General features: G+C 56.9%; 7 protein-coding genes across 7 annotated transcripts; 4 read left to right on the top strand and 3 right to left on the bottom strand.

The window, feature by feature from the left end:
- Positions 1-1,164: 1,164 nt before the first annotated feature.
- K452DRAFT_318347 (carbohydrate-binding module family 50 protein) lies at positions 1,165-5,627 on the top strand (the record flags this gene model as incomplete). The annotated part of the gene is made up of 1 exon (XM_033544148.1): positions 1,165-5,627. The coding sequence occupies one exon, from the start codon at positions 1,165-1,167 to the stop codon at positions 5,530-5,532; it is 4,368 nt and encodes a 1,455-aa protein (XP_033397735.1). The 3' UTR covers positions 5,533-5,627.
- A 507-nt stretch (positions 5,628-6,134) lies between these two features.
- K452DRAFT_287218 (uncharacterized protein) lies at positions 6,135-6,881 on the top strand. The gene has a single exon (XM_033540433.1). The coding sequence runs from the start codon at positions 6,339-6,341 to the stop codon at positions 6,579-6,581; it is 243 nt and encodes an 80-aa protein (XP_033397734.1). The 5' UTR covers positions 6,135-6,338; the 3' UTR covers positions 6,582-6,881.
- On the top strand, positions 6,397-6,894 carry K452DRAFT_24832 (uncharacterized protein). The gene has a single exon (XM_033538090.1). The coding sequence runs from the start codon at positions 6,574-6,576 to the stop codon at positions 6,847-6,849; it is 276 nt and encodes a 91-aa protein (XP_033397733.1). The 5' UTR covers positions 6,397-6,573; the 3' UTR covers positions 6,850-6,894.
- K452DRAFT_249793 (uncharacterized protein) lies at positions 6,895-7,825 on the bottom strand. Its single transcript, XM_033538152.1, has 2 exons — positions 7,576-7,825; positions 6,895-7,507 (listed from the first exon to the last, which is right to left on the bottom strand). Exons 1-2 carry the CDS (start codon positions 7,678-7,680, stop codon positions 7,052-7,054), a joined length of 561 nt encoding a protein of 186 aa, XP_033397732.1. The 5' UTR covers positions 7,681-7,825; the 3' UTR covers positions 6,895-7,051.
- Positions 7,826-8,007: 182 nt separating this feature from the next.
- K452DRAFT_227580 (uncharacterized protein) lies at positions 8,008-9,703 on the top strand (the record flags this gene model as incomplete). The annotated part of the gene is made up of 4 exons (XM_033536908.1): positions 8,008-8,077; positions 8,142-8,186; positions 8,247-9,316; positions 9,407-9,703. 4 exons carry the CDS (start codon positions 8,008-8,010, stop codon positions 9,701-9,703), a joined length of 1,482 nt encoding a protein of 493 aa, XP_033397731.1.
- Positions 9,704-11,452: 1,749 nt separating this feature from the next.
- On the bottom strand, positions 11,453-15,674 carry K452DRAFT_358496 (uncharacterized protein). The gene is made up of 2 exons (XM_033546198.1): positions 14,652-15,674; positions 11,453-14,604 (listed from the first exon to the last, which is right to left on the bottom strand). Exons 1-2 carry the CDS (start codon positions 15,429-15,431, stop codon positions 11,800-11,802), a joined length of 3,585 nt encoding a protein of 1,194 aa, XP_033397730.1. The 5' UTR covers positions 15,432-15,674; the 3' UTR covers positions 11,453-11,799.
- Positions 15,675-15,792: 118 nt separating this feature from the next.
- Positions 15,793-17,884, bottom strand: K452DRAFT_287214 (uncharacterized protein). The gene has a single exon (XM_033540432.1). The coding sequence runs from the start codon at positions 17,724-17,726 to the stop codon at positions 15,945-15,947; it is 1,782 nt and encodes a 593-aa protein (XP_033397729.1). The 5' UTR covers positions 17,727-17,884; the 3' UTR covers positions 15,793-15,944.
- Positions 17,885-18,067: the final 183 nt, after the last annotated feature.

The raw sequence follows: 18,067 nt of genomic DNA, 5'->3' as shown, positions 1-18,067 counted from the left end.
AACCGAGATCATGGATAGACGAACTAAATGTGAATGCGGCTTGTGGCAGCCTGTGAATACTCACTGACAACCCGGTGAGACAATAGCGGGTTCGACGGGGCATGTCGAAGGAGTGGCTTGGACTACTGAGGTACTCCAGCGGAGAAGACTTGAAACAAGTACGGCACGAGCCAGTTTGCCACATTCTGCCGTGCGGATCTCGATCAGACCCTGATGGGATTGGCGGCTTCAAACGTAAGTGGCGATTTGGTATATGAATGTTTTGACCAGTTATCAAAATCCAAGGGAACATTCTCGGACACAATACTGCCCATGCGAACCATTCAAGCGAAAATGTTCTATAGAGCGGAAGCTGGCTCCACACGGAGTGCACGACCTTGCGCTCTTCGCTCAACCTGATGTTACAGTGGAGCAGCCGAGTTGTCCGCTCGAGATTGAGAAGAGCTCAAGAATGCAGCAAGATACGCGTGCCTCCTTATTGCCAACGGGTGTTGAGGGGTTGCCGAGCGTTTTTCAGATCAAGCCAAGATGGCTACCGGTAAACATTATGCGCTTGCGCTTGGTTCGCTGACTCCCAAGGGCTGTACCGCAAGCATCTGAGACGAAATTACGGGGACATGGTTTCTTTCATAAACTAATCTTACAAACTTTGGTTGATGATTTCCAAAAGTCGCCAATATCTCTCGATCGCGTGGCGAGCCTGACAACAGTTTTGGACACAGAAGCTTCTCACCATCGCATTGTGGAAAGCACCATAATTCCAATGTTCGAAAAATCTTGGCGAGACCTTTGATACAGTAATCCCAAGGAGAGATTCCGGAGAGCCAAGCATTTGGCTTGAACCTTTGGTCCGACCCAAGACCAACACCAAGAGAACCTTCATTCCCTCGCGTCAACAATACATCCTCACTCCTCAGGCCACGGGCCGACTAGGTGCAAGACAAAAGGCTCGATCACCCGGCGAAGATGTTCTCGTCTTCAGCAAACGACACTTCGGCTTCGCTAGGCTTTTCGATCATTATCGGCCCACTTGTTCCATTCTTTTTGGTTCTCAACTGGCACGCCTTGTCATTTTTATTTTCATTATCCCCTAACCTATCCGTTCACTTAGTGTGAGGGACCAAATTGTCTGTTGCACCCGGTTATACCAGAAAGCTGTCCACCATGGGCAGCCCTGGGCGACTGTGCTCTAGGGCATGCTGGAGCATTGTTCTCTTGCAACTGCTCTTCAGCACCTTTGTTTTATCCATGCCAGCTCCGCTGGTAGATCCTCTTGTCAACAGCCTCGTCACTCTTTTGAAGCCCAATACTCTTCTCAGCAAAAACAGTATTCTGGCGAAGACTGTCACTTCGGACTTTCCGTATTGCTCCACAACCTATATGGTCGCCGCTGGTGACAACTGTTACCTCATCGGTCAAAAAAATAGTAACCTTACACCCGAAGAAGTAATAGCCGAAAACAAGGGCATCAACAGTGGATGCACAAACTTACAAGTTGGCCAAACTATCTGTGTCGACCCGCCATCCACCGCTATGAAGGCGTATACCTGCGATACGAGTGTCCAGGCTAATATGTGGCAGTCGGGTGACTGCTCCATTTACTCTGCCAATATAGAACAATTCCTACGCATGAACCCGGGAGTCAACAAAGACTGCACGAACCTGGCATTGGGTCAATGGGTATGTACTGTCCCCAGCGACCCTAACCTAGGCGATACCAGTTCAGGCGCCACTTCGAACAACCAGGGCACCCAGAACACTACTCCGAACCAGAACACTACTCCGAATCAGAACACTACTCCTAACCAGAACACTACTCCGAACCAGAACACTACTCCAAACAACCAGGACGCTACTACAAACAACCAGGGCACCCAGAATACTACCCCGAACCAGGGCACCCAAAACACCACTCCAAACCAGGGCACCCAGAACACCATTCCAAACCAGGGCACCCAGAACACCACTCCGAGCAACCAGGGCACCCAAAATACTACTCCGAACCAGGACACCCAGAACACCACCCCGAACCAGGGCACCCAGAACACCACTCCAAACCAGGGCACCCAGAACACTACTCCAAACAACCAGGACACCCAGGGCACCCAGAATACTACTCCGAACAACCAAGGCACCCAGGGCACCACTCCAAATAACCAGGGCACCCAGAATACTACTCCGAATAACCAGGGCACCCAGAATACTACTCCGAATAACCAGGGCACTACTCTGGGTACAAACAACCAGGATACCAACTCGGGCACCAACTCAGGCACGAACTCAGGCACCGCTCCAGGTACAAACAACTCGGGTACCAACTCAGGCACCACTCCGGATACGAACAATTCAGGCACAAACTCAGGTACCGCTCCAGGTACAAACAACTCGGGTACCAACTCAGGCACCACCCCTAATTCGGGCACTACCCCCAACTCAGGCACTACTCCCAACTTAGGCACTACTCCCAACTCTGGCACCACTCCGAATACCAACTCGGGCACCACTCCGAATACCAACTCGGGCACCACTCCGAATACCAATTCGGGCACCACTCCGAATACCAATTCGGGCACCACTCCGAATACCAATTCAGGTACTACTCCTAACTCAGGCACTACTCCGAATACCAACTCGGGCACCACCCCGGGTACGAACAACGCAGGTACAAGCAACCCAGGCACCAGTAGCCCAGGAACGAGCAACAACTCGGGTACTAGCAGCCCGGGAACGAGCAACAACTCGGGCACCAACCCAGGCACAACCCCAGATACGAACAACTCAGGCACAAGCAACCCGGGCACAAGCAACCCGGGTACCAACCCAGGGACGAGCAGTCCTAGCACCAACTCGGGCACGAGCAATCCGGGGACTAGCAATCCCGTCACTAAGCCTCCCACGGATCCTAAAGCACCCTCTGATTGTACAAAGACGTATGAAGTTGCCAAAGGCGACACATGCGGCGCTATTGCTGGAAAATACGATATCACCTTCGAACAGTTACGGAAGTTGAACCCATATATCGATGAGGTCTGCTACAACATAGAGATTGGAAACGTCCTATGCGTAGCTGCAGATAGTGTACCGGCGACTAGCAATCCTGTGACCAAGTCTCCCACGGATCCTAAAGCACCCTCTGATTGCACAAAGACGTATGAAGTTGTCAAAGGCGACACTTGCGGCGCCATTGCTGAGAAATACGCTATCACCTTCGAACAGTTACGGAAGTTGAACCCATATATCGATGAGGTCTGCTACAACGTAGAGATTGGAAATGTACTTTGCATAGCTGCAGGTAGCGTACCGGCCACGGTAAGCCCCACTACTTCTGGTATTACGACTGCGACATCTGGATCGTCGGGCAGCGCAACTGTCGGTTCAGCGTCTGGCTCAGGGGCTTCAACAGCATCCGGATCAGTGTCCGGATCAGCTATAGTCTCCGGAACGACAAGCTCAGCCACAGGCTCAATCACAGTATTGTCAGCTTCTGCGTCAAACAGCGCCGCGTCCGGCTCTGTTTCTGGATCAAGCAGTACTGCATCCCCGGGCTCTGCTTCTGCATTAGGAAGCACCGCATCCGGCTCCGTCTCTGGACCAAGCGCTAGTGCATCTTCTGGCTCTGTTTCTTCAACGACAGGCTCTACCATGCCGTCTCCCACCCCATCAAACTGTTCGAAGTGGCACACAGTTGTTTCGGGGACTACCTGCTACAGCATCACTGTGGACTACAACCTCTCTCTTGCTCAGCTGCAGCTTTTGAACCCGGGCATCGTGTGCGACAGCCTGAACATCGGGCAACAAATTTGCGTCGCTGCGGCTTCATCAACTGCCAGTTCGGGACTGACCACAATTGCATCTCAATCATCCACTACTGGTTCAGGGTCGGCCACTGTTGCGCCATCCGCCACCCCATCGAACTGTTCGAAATGGCACACTGTTGTCTCGGGCACTACGTGCTACAGCATCACTGTGAATTATAACCTCTCTCTTGCTCAACTGCAGCTTTTGAACCCGGGTATCGTGTGCGATAGCCCGATTCTCGGCCAAAAAGTTTGCGTTGCTTCGCTGTCATCCACTACTGGTTCAGGATCGTCCAATGCTACGTCTCAATCCTCCAATGTTGGTCCAGTGTCGGCCACCTCCGTGTCTCAATCCTCCACTGTTAGTTCAGAATCGTCCAATGCTACGTCTCAATCCTCCACTGTTGGTTCAGGGTCAGCCAACTCTGCCTCTAAATCACTCAGTGCTGGTTCAGGATCAGCCACCGTTGTGCTTCAATCTTCAACGACAATTTCTACTCCGTCAGCGTCTTCTAGCTGCTCCAAGTATCACACGGTCGTGTCGGGCGATGTCTGCTACAGTATCAGCCAGAAATACGGTCTCACTGTTGGTCAACTACAGACCAACAATCCGGGTCTCGATTGCGACAAACTAATGCTTGGGCAAAACGTGTGCATTGCCGTGCCATCCTCCACGACTGGTTCAGCAACCTCCTCTATTGTGACTCCTTCTGCAATCCCTAGCGCCACCTTTGTGCCTAGCGAGGTCCAGCCTTGTTTCCCACCAAAATCTGTTAGCGCCGTTCAACAATACGACATTTATGGCCCAGGTACTGCAGCTTCCGGGCTGTCACAATGTGCACAGACTTGCGGCACTACCGTTGGTTGTAGTTCCTACTTCCTCGTCCATTACGAAGGAGATTCGACCAGCAAAGATGGTTACTGGTATTGCGCATATGGCGTCATTGCGGCAAATGACGTTGGCTGCAGCACTTCTTCCAAGCGGGATCTTATCGGTATCAAGCGCCAAACTAAGACCGGTAATCCGTATGCAAACAAGGCAGCGGATGCTGCGATCCTGTTGAACTACGCTGACCCTTCCACTCCCATTCCCGCTCCGACGGCCATATCTTGCCCTGCTTCCGACAGGAGGTTTTACAACTCGTCAGGCGGAGCCTATACCATTGAATGCGGAATTGACCATTTTGGTGGCATTATTAACACCTACTCGTCCACGCCAACCCTAGAGGATTGCATTGCCCGTTGCAATGCCGAAACTGGAAGGCCTTGTGTTGATGTCTCATGGAGGAACGGAACTACTGGAGCATGCGACACAAAGTACGAAGTTGGACCCATAGTGACAGACCCCACTATCTGGGGTGCTCGTCGCCTCGTTGGTATCACTGGTGGCCCTATTGTAGTAGCGGTACCACAACCTGCTGGGCCATCTTCTGTTCCAACTTCCGGAGCTACTAGCAGCCCTACGTCCTCTAGTATCTCCGTGACATCGAGCACCTCTCCACGAGCGACTGTCACTATCACTTCGGCCACGACCATCACTACCACCGTGACCGTGACTACTGGTGGCACTACCTTGATCTCTACCGTCACCTCGACCGTATTTCTCACAGGCACCGTCTCGAGCAGTACCACGCATTGGACAACAAGTGCTCCTGTGCCTACCGGAAACTACTGCGGGTACACTGAAGTGTTGACGATTTGGCCGACACCAACGCCGACAGTGGTAAGGCGTTAAAGAGTGACATTTGTGTTTTATTTTTGGGATTTATTTGAAAAGCAATCGATGGTTCAAGAGACCAAGGGCATGGGGTTTGCGAGATTGGTATTTTTGGATTCGTTCTCTTGGTCGTTTATTCACTTCCTATCCATCATGATAGTATGGAATGTATTAGAAACATAGTGGTTTTCTCTTAGGGTAGTCAGTCAAGTAGCAAAGTAATATCATTCTTCCGGCCCTTTCCGATGCACCATACCTCATTTGGATGTTGTTATATTTGGAGCAGTGACATTTGCTAAGATAGTGATTGTTTTCTATTATGTTTATTTAACTGCAAAAACTACGAAGGCATAGTCAGTCACTGTTCTCTTTTTGCATCACTTCTCAGAGTATACTTCGTAGCCAGGGAATGCTTAGGTGGAAGCAAGACCTGTAACTGAGGGTGGCTCACTTGATATCATAGAAGATGTTTCAGGCAGCTGGGAGAAGACATGAAGATAAGCGATGACAGTGACTACTTAAACATAAGGTTCGTCCCGTAGCAAGATGAGCTCGTCAAGACCTCACCCCAGCATCCGACAAGACAACGATTCGGATACCAGTGAAGGTGATGGCTGCCCACGCACTTCCCGGAAAACCCCCAACACACACCCAAACAAGTCACATAGACCGCATCTTTATCAACCTACAATCACCAACCACTAACACTAACACTCATCATCAACCCTCAGCGATACCATGCACCAACACCCTGTGACTATCATGAGCATCGTTATCTACTGCTAGAGTTACTCGGCGTATTTGGCATGGACAAAGCCTCTACCATGCCGAAACATGCGTCTCCTCGAGAACAGCGGGGCGCCCATTCAGCGACTGTGAGCGCGCGGCGACGCATTCGCAAAAGATTTCGATATGGTCGGCGAGGCCTGACTGGGGTGGTTTCGAGCCTGCTTGGATACTGCACCCTGGTTCAAGGTTCCCTGCGATTATATACGACCAAAGGCTGTTTTAATGGTGCTGTGTCCAATCTTGCTGAATCTCATCTTTCTGTAGGCCTGCATGTATAAAACATTTCTCCATACTTTTTGCGTTTGTTGTTATCTTGTTATCTTGTTATCTTGTCTTTCGAGCACGCTGGGAACTGCTGATAGGAGGTCAGGGGTGTGCGCTGGGATCTGGTCGATCCTCGCTGCCGATACCGGATCGTTGCGATTTTGGCCAGTGCGAGGTGCGATCAGTGGGATAGCGTTGGGAATTGTTGTAACTTGTGATGTAGAGGACGATAGATGCTGGCTGTACTGGCAAGTTTGGAATGCCTTAGGCTTTCGGTCCTAGGCAATTGCTGTATGAACAATTTATCGTGGTCATTCTCATCGTGGGACGCGGAAGAATGGTTGTTATTGTGGTTGGTATTCGATTGCCGATGGTGAAATATAATCCAAAAGGCGCCAGACTCCGGCACGCTCTATCCTTTCCCGCTAATGTAATAACAAAATAGAAGCAAATGTTGTACAAAGCCCATCATAACCGGTCATTCTTACAGCCTCGGGGCATCAATGCCCACGTTGACCTTGTCGTGCTCGCAGGTATAGCACACCTCGCCGCCGATGCCATCCTCGGCGCCGTCGACCCACCTCCTGAAGACGCCGCGGGTCATGCCGTTGCGCTTGCCCAGAGCGGTGGCCTCGCACTCGATGCGCATGCGCTGGCCGGCGAAGATGGGCTTGAGGTAGGAGCAGTTGAGGTTGCGGCTGACGTGGCCCTTGTCCCAGAAGCCCGGGCGGGTGGCGGCGTTCAGCGCCATCGAAGTGCACATGTCGAAGAGGGTCGCGACGCAGCCGCCGTGGATGGTGCCGCGCGTGTTGCAGAGCTCGGGGGTGACGAGCAGCTCGAAGACGGCGGCGCCAATGGGCGCCGTCTTGTCGGTGCTCTTGGGGTCGCGCACCGTCGCGGATATGACGCGCAGGTTCTTGAGCGCTGCCTTGTCCCATTGCTGCAGTCGCGGGTCAGCGGTTGTCGCGCCAGAGTGGGCTGATGGGCCGAGGAAGGGGTTCTACGCACCGTGTAGTCTGGGTGTTCGCGGGCGACCTTGAGGAACGAGTCGGCCTTCTCCAGCGGAGCAAGGCTGTGATCCATTTCGAGCAGATCGGTGTGAGGGAAAGCCATGGTGCGGGTATAACGAGGAATTGCTCGCGCAAAGGAGAGGGCGCCATGTCGAGATATATTCCCCTAGGACCAGCCAGAGCCTCGGAGGAGACCAAAGTACGGCCGTATAGAGATCGCCATCAGGCCCGCACACCCATGTCAAGAGACGGCCGAGGCAAGATGGAGAAGTTTTGGTGAACGGACGGAGTTGGATCGGACGGCATCGGCTGTGGCTTGACGGTAGGGCTGAGCGAACGCGCGAGCCACAGGGAGCTCTCTGCCGCCTACTCTACCGATTACCTACTACAGTACACCTACCTAGCTACCACAATTAGGTACTGCATCATCATGGCTTTCAACGCCGATGAGTCGCCCTTCTTCCTCGAAGCTGCCAGGTCCGGCAAGCTCGTCGTCAGAGGTACAAAGCCCCGTCCGCAATGCCGCCCGCCGTCACTGACGGAGCTTGCCTCTCTCCTCCGCAGACCAACCCAAGTTCGATCTCGAGAGCTACATCGCCAACTACCTAGGTATGCCACCCCACTCTCGCTCGCCAAGGCCTCTCTAAACTAACCCGGCTGGATATGCAGGACGGACACGTCTGGAGCGCCTCTACATGATCGGTTCGACCTCCACCTACCTCGCCATCGACGCCCTCCACGCCGCCGTCGCCGAAGCCAAGCAAGGCAAGGATGTGAGCCTCTATACTCACGTCACCGAGCGCCTGCATGCAATCTCCCCCGACGACCCTCTGGGCATCCCCGACATCGAATGGTGCGAGCGCAAGACCAAGGAAGTGAAGGCCGAGAGCGAGAACCTGGAACACCAGCTCAAGGGCTACAAGAACAACCTGATCAAGGAAAGCATTCGCATGGGACACGATGACTTGGGCCGCTTCTTCACCAGCATCGGTGACCACGGCAACGCCATCAAGTGCTACGGCCGCGAGCGCGACTTCTGCACCAACACCCAGCACATTGCCGACATGTCGCTCAAGCTCATCTACTCTGGCATCCAGCAGCGCAGCTGGACCACCGTCCAGACCAATGTCTCCAAGATCCAGCCCATGTCCCTCAAGCCCGAGGAAAAGGCCAAACTCGATCCCATCGGCTCTGCCGTCCTGGGCCTCAGTCACATGGTCAGCGGCAACTATCGCGAAGCCGCTTCCTATCTCCTTGGCGTCAACCCGTCTTTTGTGACCAACGATGGGCAGGCTGGCATTGTCTGGCAGAAACAGGTGCTCACTGGCAATGACATTGCCGTTTATGGCGGCCTATGCGCCCTCGCTTCGATGGACCGCTCCGAGCTGCAGCGCTTGGTCCTGGACAACAACGAGTTCCGCCAATTTCTTGAGCTTGAGCCTCACATCCGCCGTGCCATTTCGATGTTCTGCAGCAGCAAGTACACGCAGTGCTTGGAGGTCCTAGAGGCGTACCGTACCGACTACCTACTTGATCTCTACCTTAGCGCGCACGTCAAGGAGCTGTATGGTCGCGTTCGCAGCAAGAGCATTGTGCAGTACTTTATCCCGTTCAGCTGCGTCACCCTCGGCGAAATGGCCAAGGCGTTCCCGCCGCTTCCCGGCGTCGCTATCGAGGACGAGTTGATTGAGATGATCCAACGCGGCATCCTCGATGCGCGTATCGACCTCGTGGAAATGGTACGTTACTAACTTGTTCTGTCACTCGCACTTTATTGCTCTCAGCATCCACTGCAATCACATCTTGCGATGGCTAACTTCCCACCGCAGCTCCTCATCTCACCACCCACCAACCCGCGCCACGCCGTGCACACACAAGCCCTCACCATGGCGCAAGAATACGAGCACACGCTGCGCGCACGCCTCGTGCGCATGTCCATGGTGAACGAAGGCCTCTACATCAAGGCACCACGCAGCGGTGGTGGTGGTGGCGGCGGCAGCGGCCACGGGCACAGCCAAAGCCAGAACCAGAGCCACGGCCACCACTCGTCCGGCGGCCAACCCCTGGGCTCCCAGCAGCCGATGTCGGCAGCGCAGACGATTGAGCCCTTTGCTCCTTCAGCGTAAGTAACGCATCGTCTCCTGCTGTGGAAATTATAAAAGTCAATGCTACGGACAAGACATCTCTGTGAGGTAGATCTTATGCAGGACAAGGAGAAGGACACACGGGGACGCGCTCCGTGTCTGGGGAGGGACTGTGGAGGGCGTTGTGGCGGGCCGGTGGCGGGAGAGGAGCACGCTGGATGGGGGAGTGAGCGTGAGAGTGAGCGTGGGCGTGAACGTTGCTGCGCTGGGTGTTGGCAGTGGAGTAGGCTGTGGCATTGCTGCTAGTGACGGCGTTTAGGGGAGGGCGTAAGGTTGGGTCGAGGACGGGCACGGGTTTATGATGACGATGACGACGTCTCCACCGATTAGGTGCCGCGCGTGCTTGATATGACTTTCTTGCTTGCTTGCTTGCTTGCTTGCTTGCTTGGCCGGATGTATAACGCGACGCGACTTTGCATGGACGACGCGTAGATGGATGGGTGGGTGGGTAGTGGGGTTTTTTGTCGACACAGCTGGCTGGCTACATAGGTAACGCGTACATGAGGTCAGTTCAGGAAGGCTGTACCGGCTGAGCGAGCGGAAAGGAAAAGGAAAAGAAGAGCGCGGAGGCTTGGGTACCTATCTTACCTCGGTAGCGTGGCAGATAGGTATACACGACAAGCAGATCGAAAGACAGAAGACAAGACGAAAGACAAGACAAGACAAAAGGAGTGGATGCTCGCGTTCACTTATAGGTTGTTTACTTCCATTGTGGTTCTGTGGTGCTGTCTCTTGTTCGGTTGATCTGGTTTCTTTCTTTCTCTTTCCTTCCCTTGCTGTTCGTCTTCTTCGTCTTCTTCCTCCATGTCCATTCAAAAGCGTACGGTATAACTGGATGTATGCACGTACATATACACCTACCCTTCTCTCCTCTCGTCTCACTAGTGAGTGGTCTTGGGTTTTTCGGAATGCGCACCGCGCAAACTGCTGCGGTGTGCGGTGTGCAGTGGCGATGAAGCAGGCAGTTGTCGTACGTATGCGTGTGTATGTATGGTTGTGCGTGTTCATGTGAGTGGGGCACGAGAGCGATGGAAAAAGGAAAGCAGGCAAAGCGGCCGGGCGGGTGAGTGGATGGGTGTACGCACGCACGCGCGCGCGCGCGGGCTTGGTTGGGGTCGTGTGTTCGTCTGTCTACCTAGGTAGGTAGGTAAGTAAGTACCTACGTTAACAGCCAACAGACGGGTGGGGTGGGCATAGCATCACATGCGCTTCCGGCGCGCATGTGTTCGTCTGTGCAGGTACCCCTACCTCCCTACTTACGTGCCCGCCTCTCGGGCAGGCCATAATGTCGTCGAGACAATTAGAGACAAGAGGGCGTATGCTTGCGTGCTTGCGCGTGCGCGTGGTACAGCGCAAGACGACGCAAGACGGCTCAGCGATGACGAGCACATACACATACACATACGCCCTCATCATTCATCATTCATTTATCGGTGTATACTTAGGGTACGTAGGTAGGTACGTACCGTCAGTGACAACTGACATCTGGCAGGAAGGCAGGCTGTCTGTCTGTGAGGCGGCGATCGGCGCGGGAGCGTGCAGCTGCCTACCTACCGGGGAGCGGAGGGGTGACGGTGCGGTGCTGTGTTGTGCTGTGGTCTAGATAGACAGACTGACTGACTGACTGACCGACTGACTGATGGGTAGATAGGTACATACACAAGCTGTACGACCACCACCACCCTAACCGGCGCCTAGACTAGACTAGACTGCAGCCTGCAGACAGAGATTGAGAGGTCGTCGTACAAGCAGGCGCGGGGATAGCGTCTATGTAGGAGGTAGCTTGTGATAACCACCATACCCGTATCTACACCCGCTAACCCGGACAGCTTGACAACAGGAACGACCAGAGCTTACGAGCAAACATGTCTACATCAATAAACAACACAACAACAGCACATACCACATCAAACATTAACTACAACATAACAACCAAATCCACAAGTCCAAAAACAGAAAAACAGGGTATATAGCGCTCCAACCAACCTCTCCCCTTCCCCTCACTTAACCCCCTTCCTACCCTTCCACACCACTCCCCCCCCCAACTCCCAACCGCCGCCCACCCACCCAGCCCCAAACTAAACAGCGCACGGTCCCATAAACAGCGCCTGATAAATACTGACGACCTGGCGGCCATCGACCTCTTTCTCTGAATCGTCGAGACCGAGCAAGTGTCTTGCTTTTGCGCCTGGAGGGCCTAGGGGCCTATGCCGTCGTGGTGGGGGGGTTGGGGGGCGTGGAAGGCTGGTGATGCTGGTGTTGGTGGGAGGGGGTGAGGTGGTGGAGGCAGGGAGTTCGTGCGTCTGCGCCTGCGCCTCAGTCGACGTCGAAGTGGACGTAGGAGGGCGCGGCGCCGCAGCCGCAAAAGCATCGACACCGACGTCGACGTCGTTGGCTTCGGCGCTGTCGTCGTCGTCATTGTCGTCATCGTCGTTGTCATCGGTAATGATGAAAGAATGCGACGACGCGAACCGAGAGTCGCCCCCAGACGCAGAGACAGACACAGACAGCGACAACGACGACGCCGCCGCCACCGCCGTGTCCGCGGCGTCGAGCTCATGCGCCTCGCCCACTTCCCTCGCGGCCTCGTACCACAGCAGCTCGGAGCCGTCTTCCTCTTCCCCATCCCCATCCCCATCCCCAACCTCATCCGCATCTTCAAACTCATCATCATCATCATCCTCCCCCACCCCAACCCCCACCCCCACCGCCGCAGCCGCACCCACTACCTGCGCCGCCAACGACTGCTGCACGTCCCTGCCCCCGCGCGCCGTGCTGAGCAGCACCGGCTCCGGCGCCGCATACGCCCGGAACGGCAGCGCGTAGCCCATGCGCGCGAGCTTGGCCGCGCTGGCCGCGCTCGCGACCGACGACGACGCAGACACCATCGGCGGCCGCCGCGCCGGCGGCGTCTCCACCTCTTCTTCTTCCTCCTCTGCAGCCACTAGGCAGGGTCCCGCGTCTCCAGCCGCGTTCGCGTCTTCGTCTGCTTCTGCCTCCGCCTCCGCCTCAGAAGACGACATGCTGGTGGCCGACGACGAGGCCGGCGACGGCAGCGCCGAGGCAGGCGACAGCGCCGGGGTCCAGAACGTCGTCGACGCCGAGTCGGTGCTATGACGGGCGGTGCTCGCGGCGAGGGCCGCGGACGGCGAAGCGCGGAACGGGGCTGGCGACGCAGAAGAAGCAGCAGCAGCAGCAGCGAAGCGGTGCTGAAGGAGGAGGTGCTGCTGTTCCGAGGCCAGGGACAGGCTGGCCGAGGGCGTGGCCGCGCGCGCCGTCGCTCGCGCCGCCGTCATCGTGCTCATCAGCTTCGGGAGCGCGAGCGGGAAGCCCTGGTCGAGCTGGAACGAATCGAGCGTCGGCGTGCGACGCTCCTTTTCCTCTTCCGAGATGGGCAGGCACGTCGTGTTCGTGTTCAGCACGAGCTTGCCCGGAAGCGCGCGTCGCACTGCAGCACCAGCAGCGGCAGCAGCAACAGAACTCTCGGATGATGCGTTGACGCCGTGCGTTCCCGCAGCCCTCACCGCCGAAGACGACGACGAAGCCGACGAGGCCGCGCGTTCCGGTATCTCTGGTGGTGCAGCAGCAGCAGTGCCCGCAAGCGTCGCCTCATTGAGCCCGTTTCCGTACCCGGGGACTTGGATCTCGCAGAACGAGAGGCGGCGCTGGCCCGCGCGGCCGACCAGGCTGTTCCGGCGGCTCGAAAAGGGCGAGAGCGACTTCGGCAGCGCCGAGCGCCACGACGTGCTGCGCTCGAGCTGGGCAGGCGAGGCCGTGCCGCGGCGTTTGTCCGATTGCGTGTTTGTCGTCTGGCTGCGCGAGATGCGCAGTGGAGGCGGCACTTCGCTCAGCTGCAGGGCCGCCGCGTGAAGCGAAAAGCGCCGGTTCAGTGACGACGTCAGCGACGTGTTTTGGCAGCTGGGGTTGGTGTGCGTGATGTAGTCGTTGACCTCGCAGTCGGGGCGGATATCGAAGATGCTGCCTGGTGTCTCCGGGAGCGGCTTGTTGAGCGTGGATGCAGGACTGTCTATTCCGTTGTCTGAAATGGTGCCAAAGTCCCCGGCCTTGCTGTAGGAATAGTCCATGCTCTTGTTTCTAGCAGCCCAAGGCGGCGTGCCGGCAGTGAGACAGCAGAGCGGGTAGTCGGCGTCTTCCGTATCGTGGACTTCGGGGGGCGCCCGTGTCACCGAGATGAGCATCTGGAGCACGGCGTAGATGAGGATCCAGCGGACCTTGCGGGCATCCGAGACCGAGACCTTTTCTTTCACGGTGAGGCAGTCCCGCTCGAAGCGCTTGTACGCCTTGACTAGCGGCGAAGGCGCTACCGACGAGTCCCGTGGGTTCATTGCAGCGCTCAGTGAGCTCTGTACCACCGACTGCTTGTCGGATCTCTTGTAGCTAAACGCTAAGGACGTCAGGTTACGGTGGCTATGATGGTGGCCGTGCGATTGCGGAGACGAAGGAACAAGCGGCAACGGGTGCGGCAGCGGCGCGTACTTGTGGCGCCTGTCGAAGGCTTGCACGTTCTGCAGCACGCATATACCGCCGTCGGCCGGCTTCTGGTACTGGATTGAGTCCGAGGAGTCCAGGTCGACGAGCAGGTCGTACAGGCTGCGAAAGTCGGCGTACATGGATCGGTAGAGGGCTTTTGGGAAGTTGACGCTTTTTGGGGGCGGCCAGAAGCCGTATTTTTCGACATAGTAGGAGCGGAGGAATGCACGGAAGCGGTCGAGGTGGGTGCGGGCGCCGTGAGGCAGGCCGAGGTATGAGGGAGACAGCTCGTCTTCGAGGAGGTTTCCCAAAGCCCTGGTGACCCTGCCGAGATGCAGATCCATCTCCAACCACGCACGTGTTATGAGAGCCTTGGTGACCCTGGGGATCGGCTGAGCGGTGTCAGTTGATGCTCCTCCTCGTACCGAACGTTACTCACATCATATTCAGGGCTCATATACAGTGTCTCGTTCATGCCTACGCAATGAGCATAGGCGTCCAGCCACAGCTCTTCCAGCTGATAGTGCTCTGCATAGAAGAGTATAGCCAAGGCATTGCTAGGGCGATGCGTGAAATCCAAGTAGCCCAGCTCTTCTGCATACCTAAGAAAGGCGTTGTGGTTATCCGTCGGGCCCCGTGAGCAAAATAAATGGAGGCGTTCTTGTAGATGGATCAAGCTGGTGCCCAGATGCGCACCCACCAGCGGCTTTTTGAGCACAAACGCGAAGAAGTTCCGGGTCGTTATGTGGAACTGCAGGGCCTCTTCTCTCAGACAGCCGTCGGGGGCGGGCATGTACAGCTCGTACAGGACGTCTGGGGGGTCGACGAGGGAGCTGAGCTGGGCTATGGGGAGCTCGGCGCGGGAGACGGAGCGAGCGAAGCAGAGGCTGAAGAGGGTGCCGGCATGGGCGTCACGAAGAGCGCTGATGGGGATGCAGAAAGACGGCCCGCGACGGGAGTGGCCGCGCTCGTACAGATGCACGAAGCAGTTGCCGTCTGGGGTCCATAGCTCGGCATCCTGGTGCAGGCAGTCAGATAAAAGAAAAGAGTAAGGAAAAAGAAAGAAAGAAAAAAAAAAAAAAAAACTTACCTTGCGTAGGCCGTCCCACTCGGTCGAGGTCAGGCTATTTCCATCCCACCTTTTGACGTGAGCCGAGGCAGGCGCTGGTTGGGCATAAGAGACGACTGGCAGGCAGGACCAGGCAGTGGAGCGCTGCATTCTGCAGGCCTAAAAGCCCCCTGGCAGACAGAGGGAAAGTATGTATGGATGGGATAGGTACGAGTAGGTAGGATGCAGGCTTTGGGGGCGTGGGGAATTATTTGATGAAGGATGGCGGAACGCCTGGACCGCGCGCTACAAGACGTCGTCGAGATTAGGAAAACAATACTAGCAGCTAGCGAACCTTGGGAGTTGAAGAAAAAGAATGACAGCTGCAACCATGTCAATCGATCGAGGCGTCAGATACGAATAGTCCTGCGGGGTCGCATCCCGCATCCCGGCCGCTCATCACACACATCATGCTCGCACAGGGCGGCCTTCCCCCACTACCCGATCGTTCGCACACGTCGCTCCACCCCCTCAACACCACGGGTACGCGCGTCTGACCGTGTCACCCTCTGACTGATCGTCGAGTCCCATTACTTATGCGTGTCTCGCCGTGCGTCACCAACGTCAACCTCAGGTCGTTCTTTTTCGCCTACTACCTATCGACCACCATCATCTCTCCCCACTTTACCCCGCCTCAGTTTCGCCCGCTCCCGCACTCGCTCGCCCGCCGCCTCCACTGAGCTCATCCGGCCCAGCGCCTCCGACCCGCTCCACGGCGCCAGCAGCCTGCCTAGGTAGTCGTGCTCTCGGCGAGTCGCCGCCCCGCGCTGGCGAGAAGAGTCGTGGCCTGTGCGAGGTCGTGACAGCATCAGTCAGCGCGCGCGCGTGTGGCATAGGTCTCGCAACTCCTCCACCGCGTCTCTCACCCTCGGCTCCTCCCCAACCCCCGACCGCCATCTTCATCTCCTCTCCCCCATCAACGTCAACCCCCGCATCAGGCCCCGCCCCACCGCCCCCATAAAACCTCGCCGCTTCCTCTGCATACCTCTCCGCTGCTTCTGCTTCTGCGTCCCCTGCCCCCTCCCCTTCCCCTTCCCTTGGTAGCCACCGCCCCATCCGCGCCCACCACGCACCACTGCTCCCGCTCCTGTGGCGGCGCGGCAGCGGCAGGGAGAGCGCAAACGCGCCGGCGCGCACGTGGTCGTGGTGCTGCGGCGGCAGGTCCGAGTCCAGCGAGGACGTTGCCGGCGGCGTGGGGTACGCGTCGAGCCAAGCGCGCGGGACGTGGAGGACGCGTCTTTTCCTCGCAGGAGCAGGAGGAGGAGCAGAAGGCACGTCCTGCGGCCCGTCGTCGAGGGGTGACAGCTTCGGCAGCAGCGGCGCGCCGTGCGTGCGCATGCGCATTGGGGGCGGCGGTTCGTTGTCGCCCAGCCCCGCGCGCAGCAGCAAGCTGATTGCGCGGGGGGAGACGCGTACCGCGAAGACGGCGATGGCGGGGTCGAGGCTGAGGGCGTCTTCACCACCATCCTTATCACCATTCCCTTCCTCCCCCATCCCCCTTCTCTCCCCATCCAAATCAGCAACAACGACATCAACCCCTTCCCACTCCTCCACATCCCTTTCCCTCTCCCCCTCCCCCAAAGAAGGTGGCACAAACGCCTCCAGCCCGACCAACGGATTCAGTACCACGCTCGTGCCAGGAAACACAAAGACCCAGTCTGCGCGCTCTGCGGGGGGGAGCGCCATCTCGGTGCGGAGGTAGGAGAGGAGTGCGCTGTTTACTCCATTATTACTGTTACTGTGGCCAGTACCCCTGTGCGCGGAACTGACGTCTTCGTCAACGTCCTCGATGTCGATGTCAGCGTCGTTGTCGTCATTGTAGTTGTCAATGTCGTCGTTGTCGATGTCGTCGTTGTTGTCGTTGTTGCCCCCCTCCCCCCACGCAACACGCACGACGCGCTCCGCATACCCGTGCGCCGCCGCGTGCGCTGCGTGCGAGCGCAGTGCGCGCGCTAGTACTGCTTCTTCTGCCGCTGCTTCCTTCTCTGCTTCTTTTTCTGTGCCTAGAATGTTTTTCCGGCCTTTCCGGCCTGCTAACGCAGGTGCGGGTGCGGGCGGCTGGGATTGGGACAGCAAGAGGGTCAGTTTCGCGATGCGTGGGGCTGGCGGCTTGGTGTGCGTGTGGACGTGGTGGTGCCACCAGGTTTTGAGGCGTGCCGGGATGCTTGTGCTGGTTCTGTCTAGGGTGGTGGGGGCTTTGGCATTTGTGTTGGGGGCGTTTGTGTTGATGGAGTGGGGGTTGTTGGTGGTGTGGTTGGTGCCGTGCGTGTGCGAGAGCAAGTACAGCGCTGTCAGGGCTGGGAGGGCGAGGAGGATGAGGAGCAGGAGGAGCCGTGGTCGTAGGCGTAGGCGCTGGCGGTGGGATGGGCTGCGTGGGAGGGGGAGGGAAGGGCGTAGCGTGAGCATTGTGGGGGTGGTGCTGCGTGTGGCGTTTGTTGATGTACAAGGTAAGGTGAAGGAGGTGAAGGTCGATGAGTAGGAGGTGAGTAGAGTAGGTAGGTACCTAGGTACCTAAGCACGTAGGTCGGCGCCTGCAGTACTGAAAGATCGCGCCCCATCTCCATCCCTCCATCCCTCCCATCCCTCTCCATCGCGTCCTGGCTCGGCAGGCTACACCACCAAGAAACCAAGAAAGGGGCATCCCTCCATACATCCATCCATACACCCATCCATACACACACGTCCAACCCCTCGTCCATACAGCAGACAACAGAAGCTAGGAGTAGGCAAAGCACGCCAATGCCCAA

Source organism: Aplosporella prunicola, assembly GCF_010093885.1.
Source record: "Aplosporella prunicola CBS 121167 unplaced genomic scaffold K452scaffold_12, whole genome shotgun sequence".
NCBI classification, from domain to species: domain Eukaryota; kingdom Fungi; phylum Ascomycota; class Dothideomycetes; order Botryosphaeriales; family Aplosporellaceae; genus Aplosporella; species Aplosporella prunicola.
Note: the sequence above shows the minus strand (reverse complement) of the source record. Positions and strands in the feature narration are given on the sequence as shown.

What these genes read in the sequence shown, in the direction of transcription:
- K452DRAFT_287218 (XM_033540433.1), top strand. Translation starts at nt 6,339, where the DNA reads ATGCCGAAACATGCGTCTCCTCGAGAACAGCGGGGCGCCCATTCAGCG.
- K452DRAFT_287214 (XM_033540432.1), bottom strand. Translation starts at nt 17,726, where the DNA reads ATGCTCACGCTACGCCCTTCCCTCCCCCTCCCACGCAGCCCATCCCAC.
- K452DRAFT_24832 (XM_033538090.1), top strand. Translation starts at nt 6,574, where the DNA reads ATGTATAAAACATTTCTCCATACTTTTTGCGTTTGTTGTTATCTTGTT.
- K452DRAFT_358496 (XM_033546198.1), bottom strand. Translation starts at nt 15,431, where the DNA reads ATGCAGCGCTCCACTGCCTGGTCCTGCCTGCCAGTCGTCTCTTATGCC. An exon ending in ATATGAGCCCTGAATATGAT is followed by an intron (nt 14,605 to 14,651) that starts GTGAGTAACGTT and finishes GACACCGCTCAG; the next exon opens with CCGATCCCCAGGGTCACCAA.
- K452DRAFT_249793 (XM_033538152.1), bottom strand. Translation starts at nt 7,680, where the DNA reads ATGGCTTTCCCTCACACCGATCTGCTCGAAATGGATCACAGCCTTGCT. An exon ending in GCGAACACCCAGACTACACG is followed by an intron (nt 7,508 to 7,575) that starts GTGCGTAGAACC and finishes CCGCGACTGCAG; the next exon opens with CAATGGGACAAGGCAGCGCT.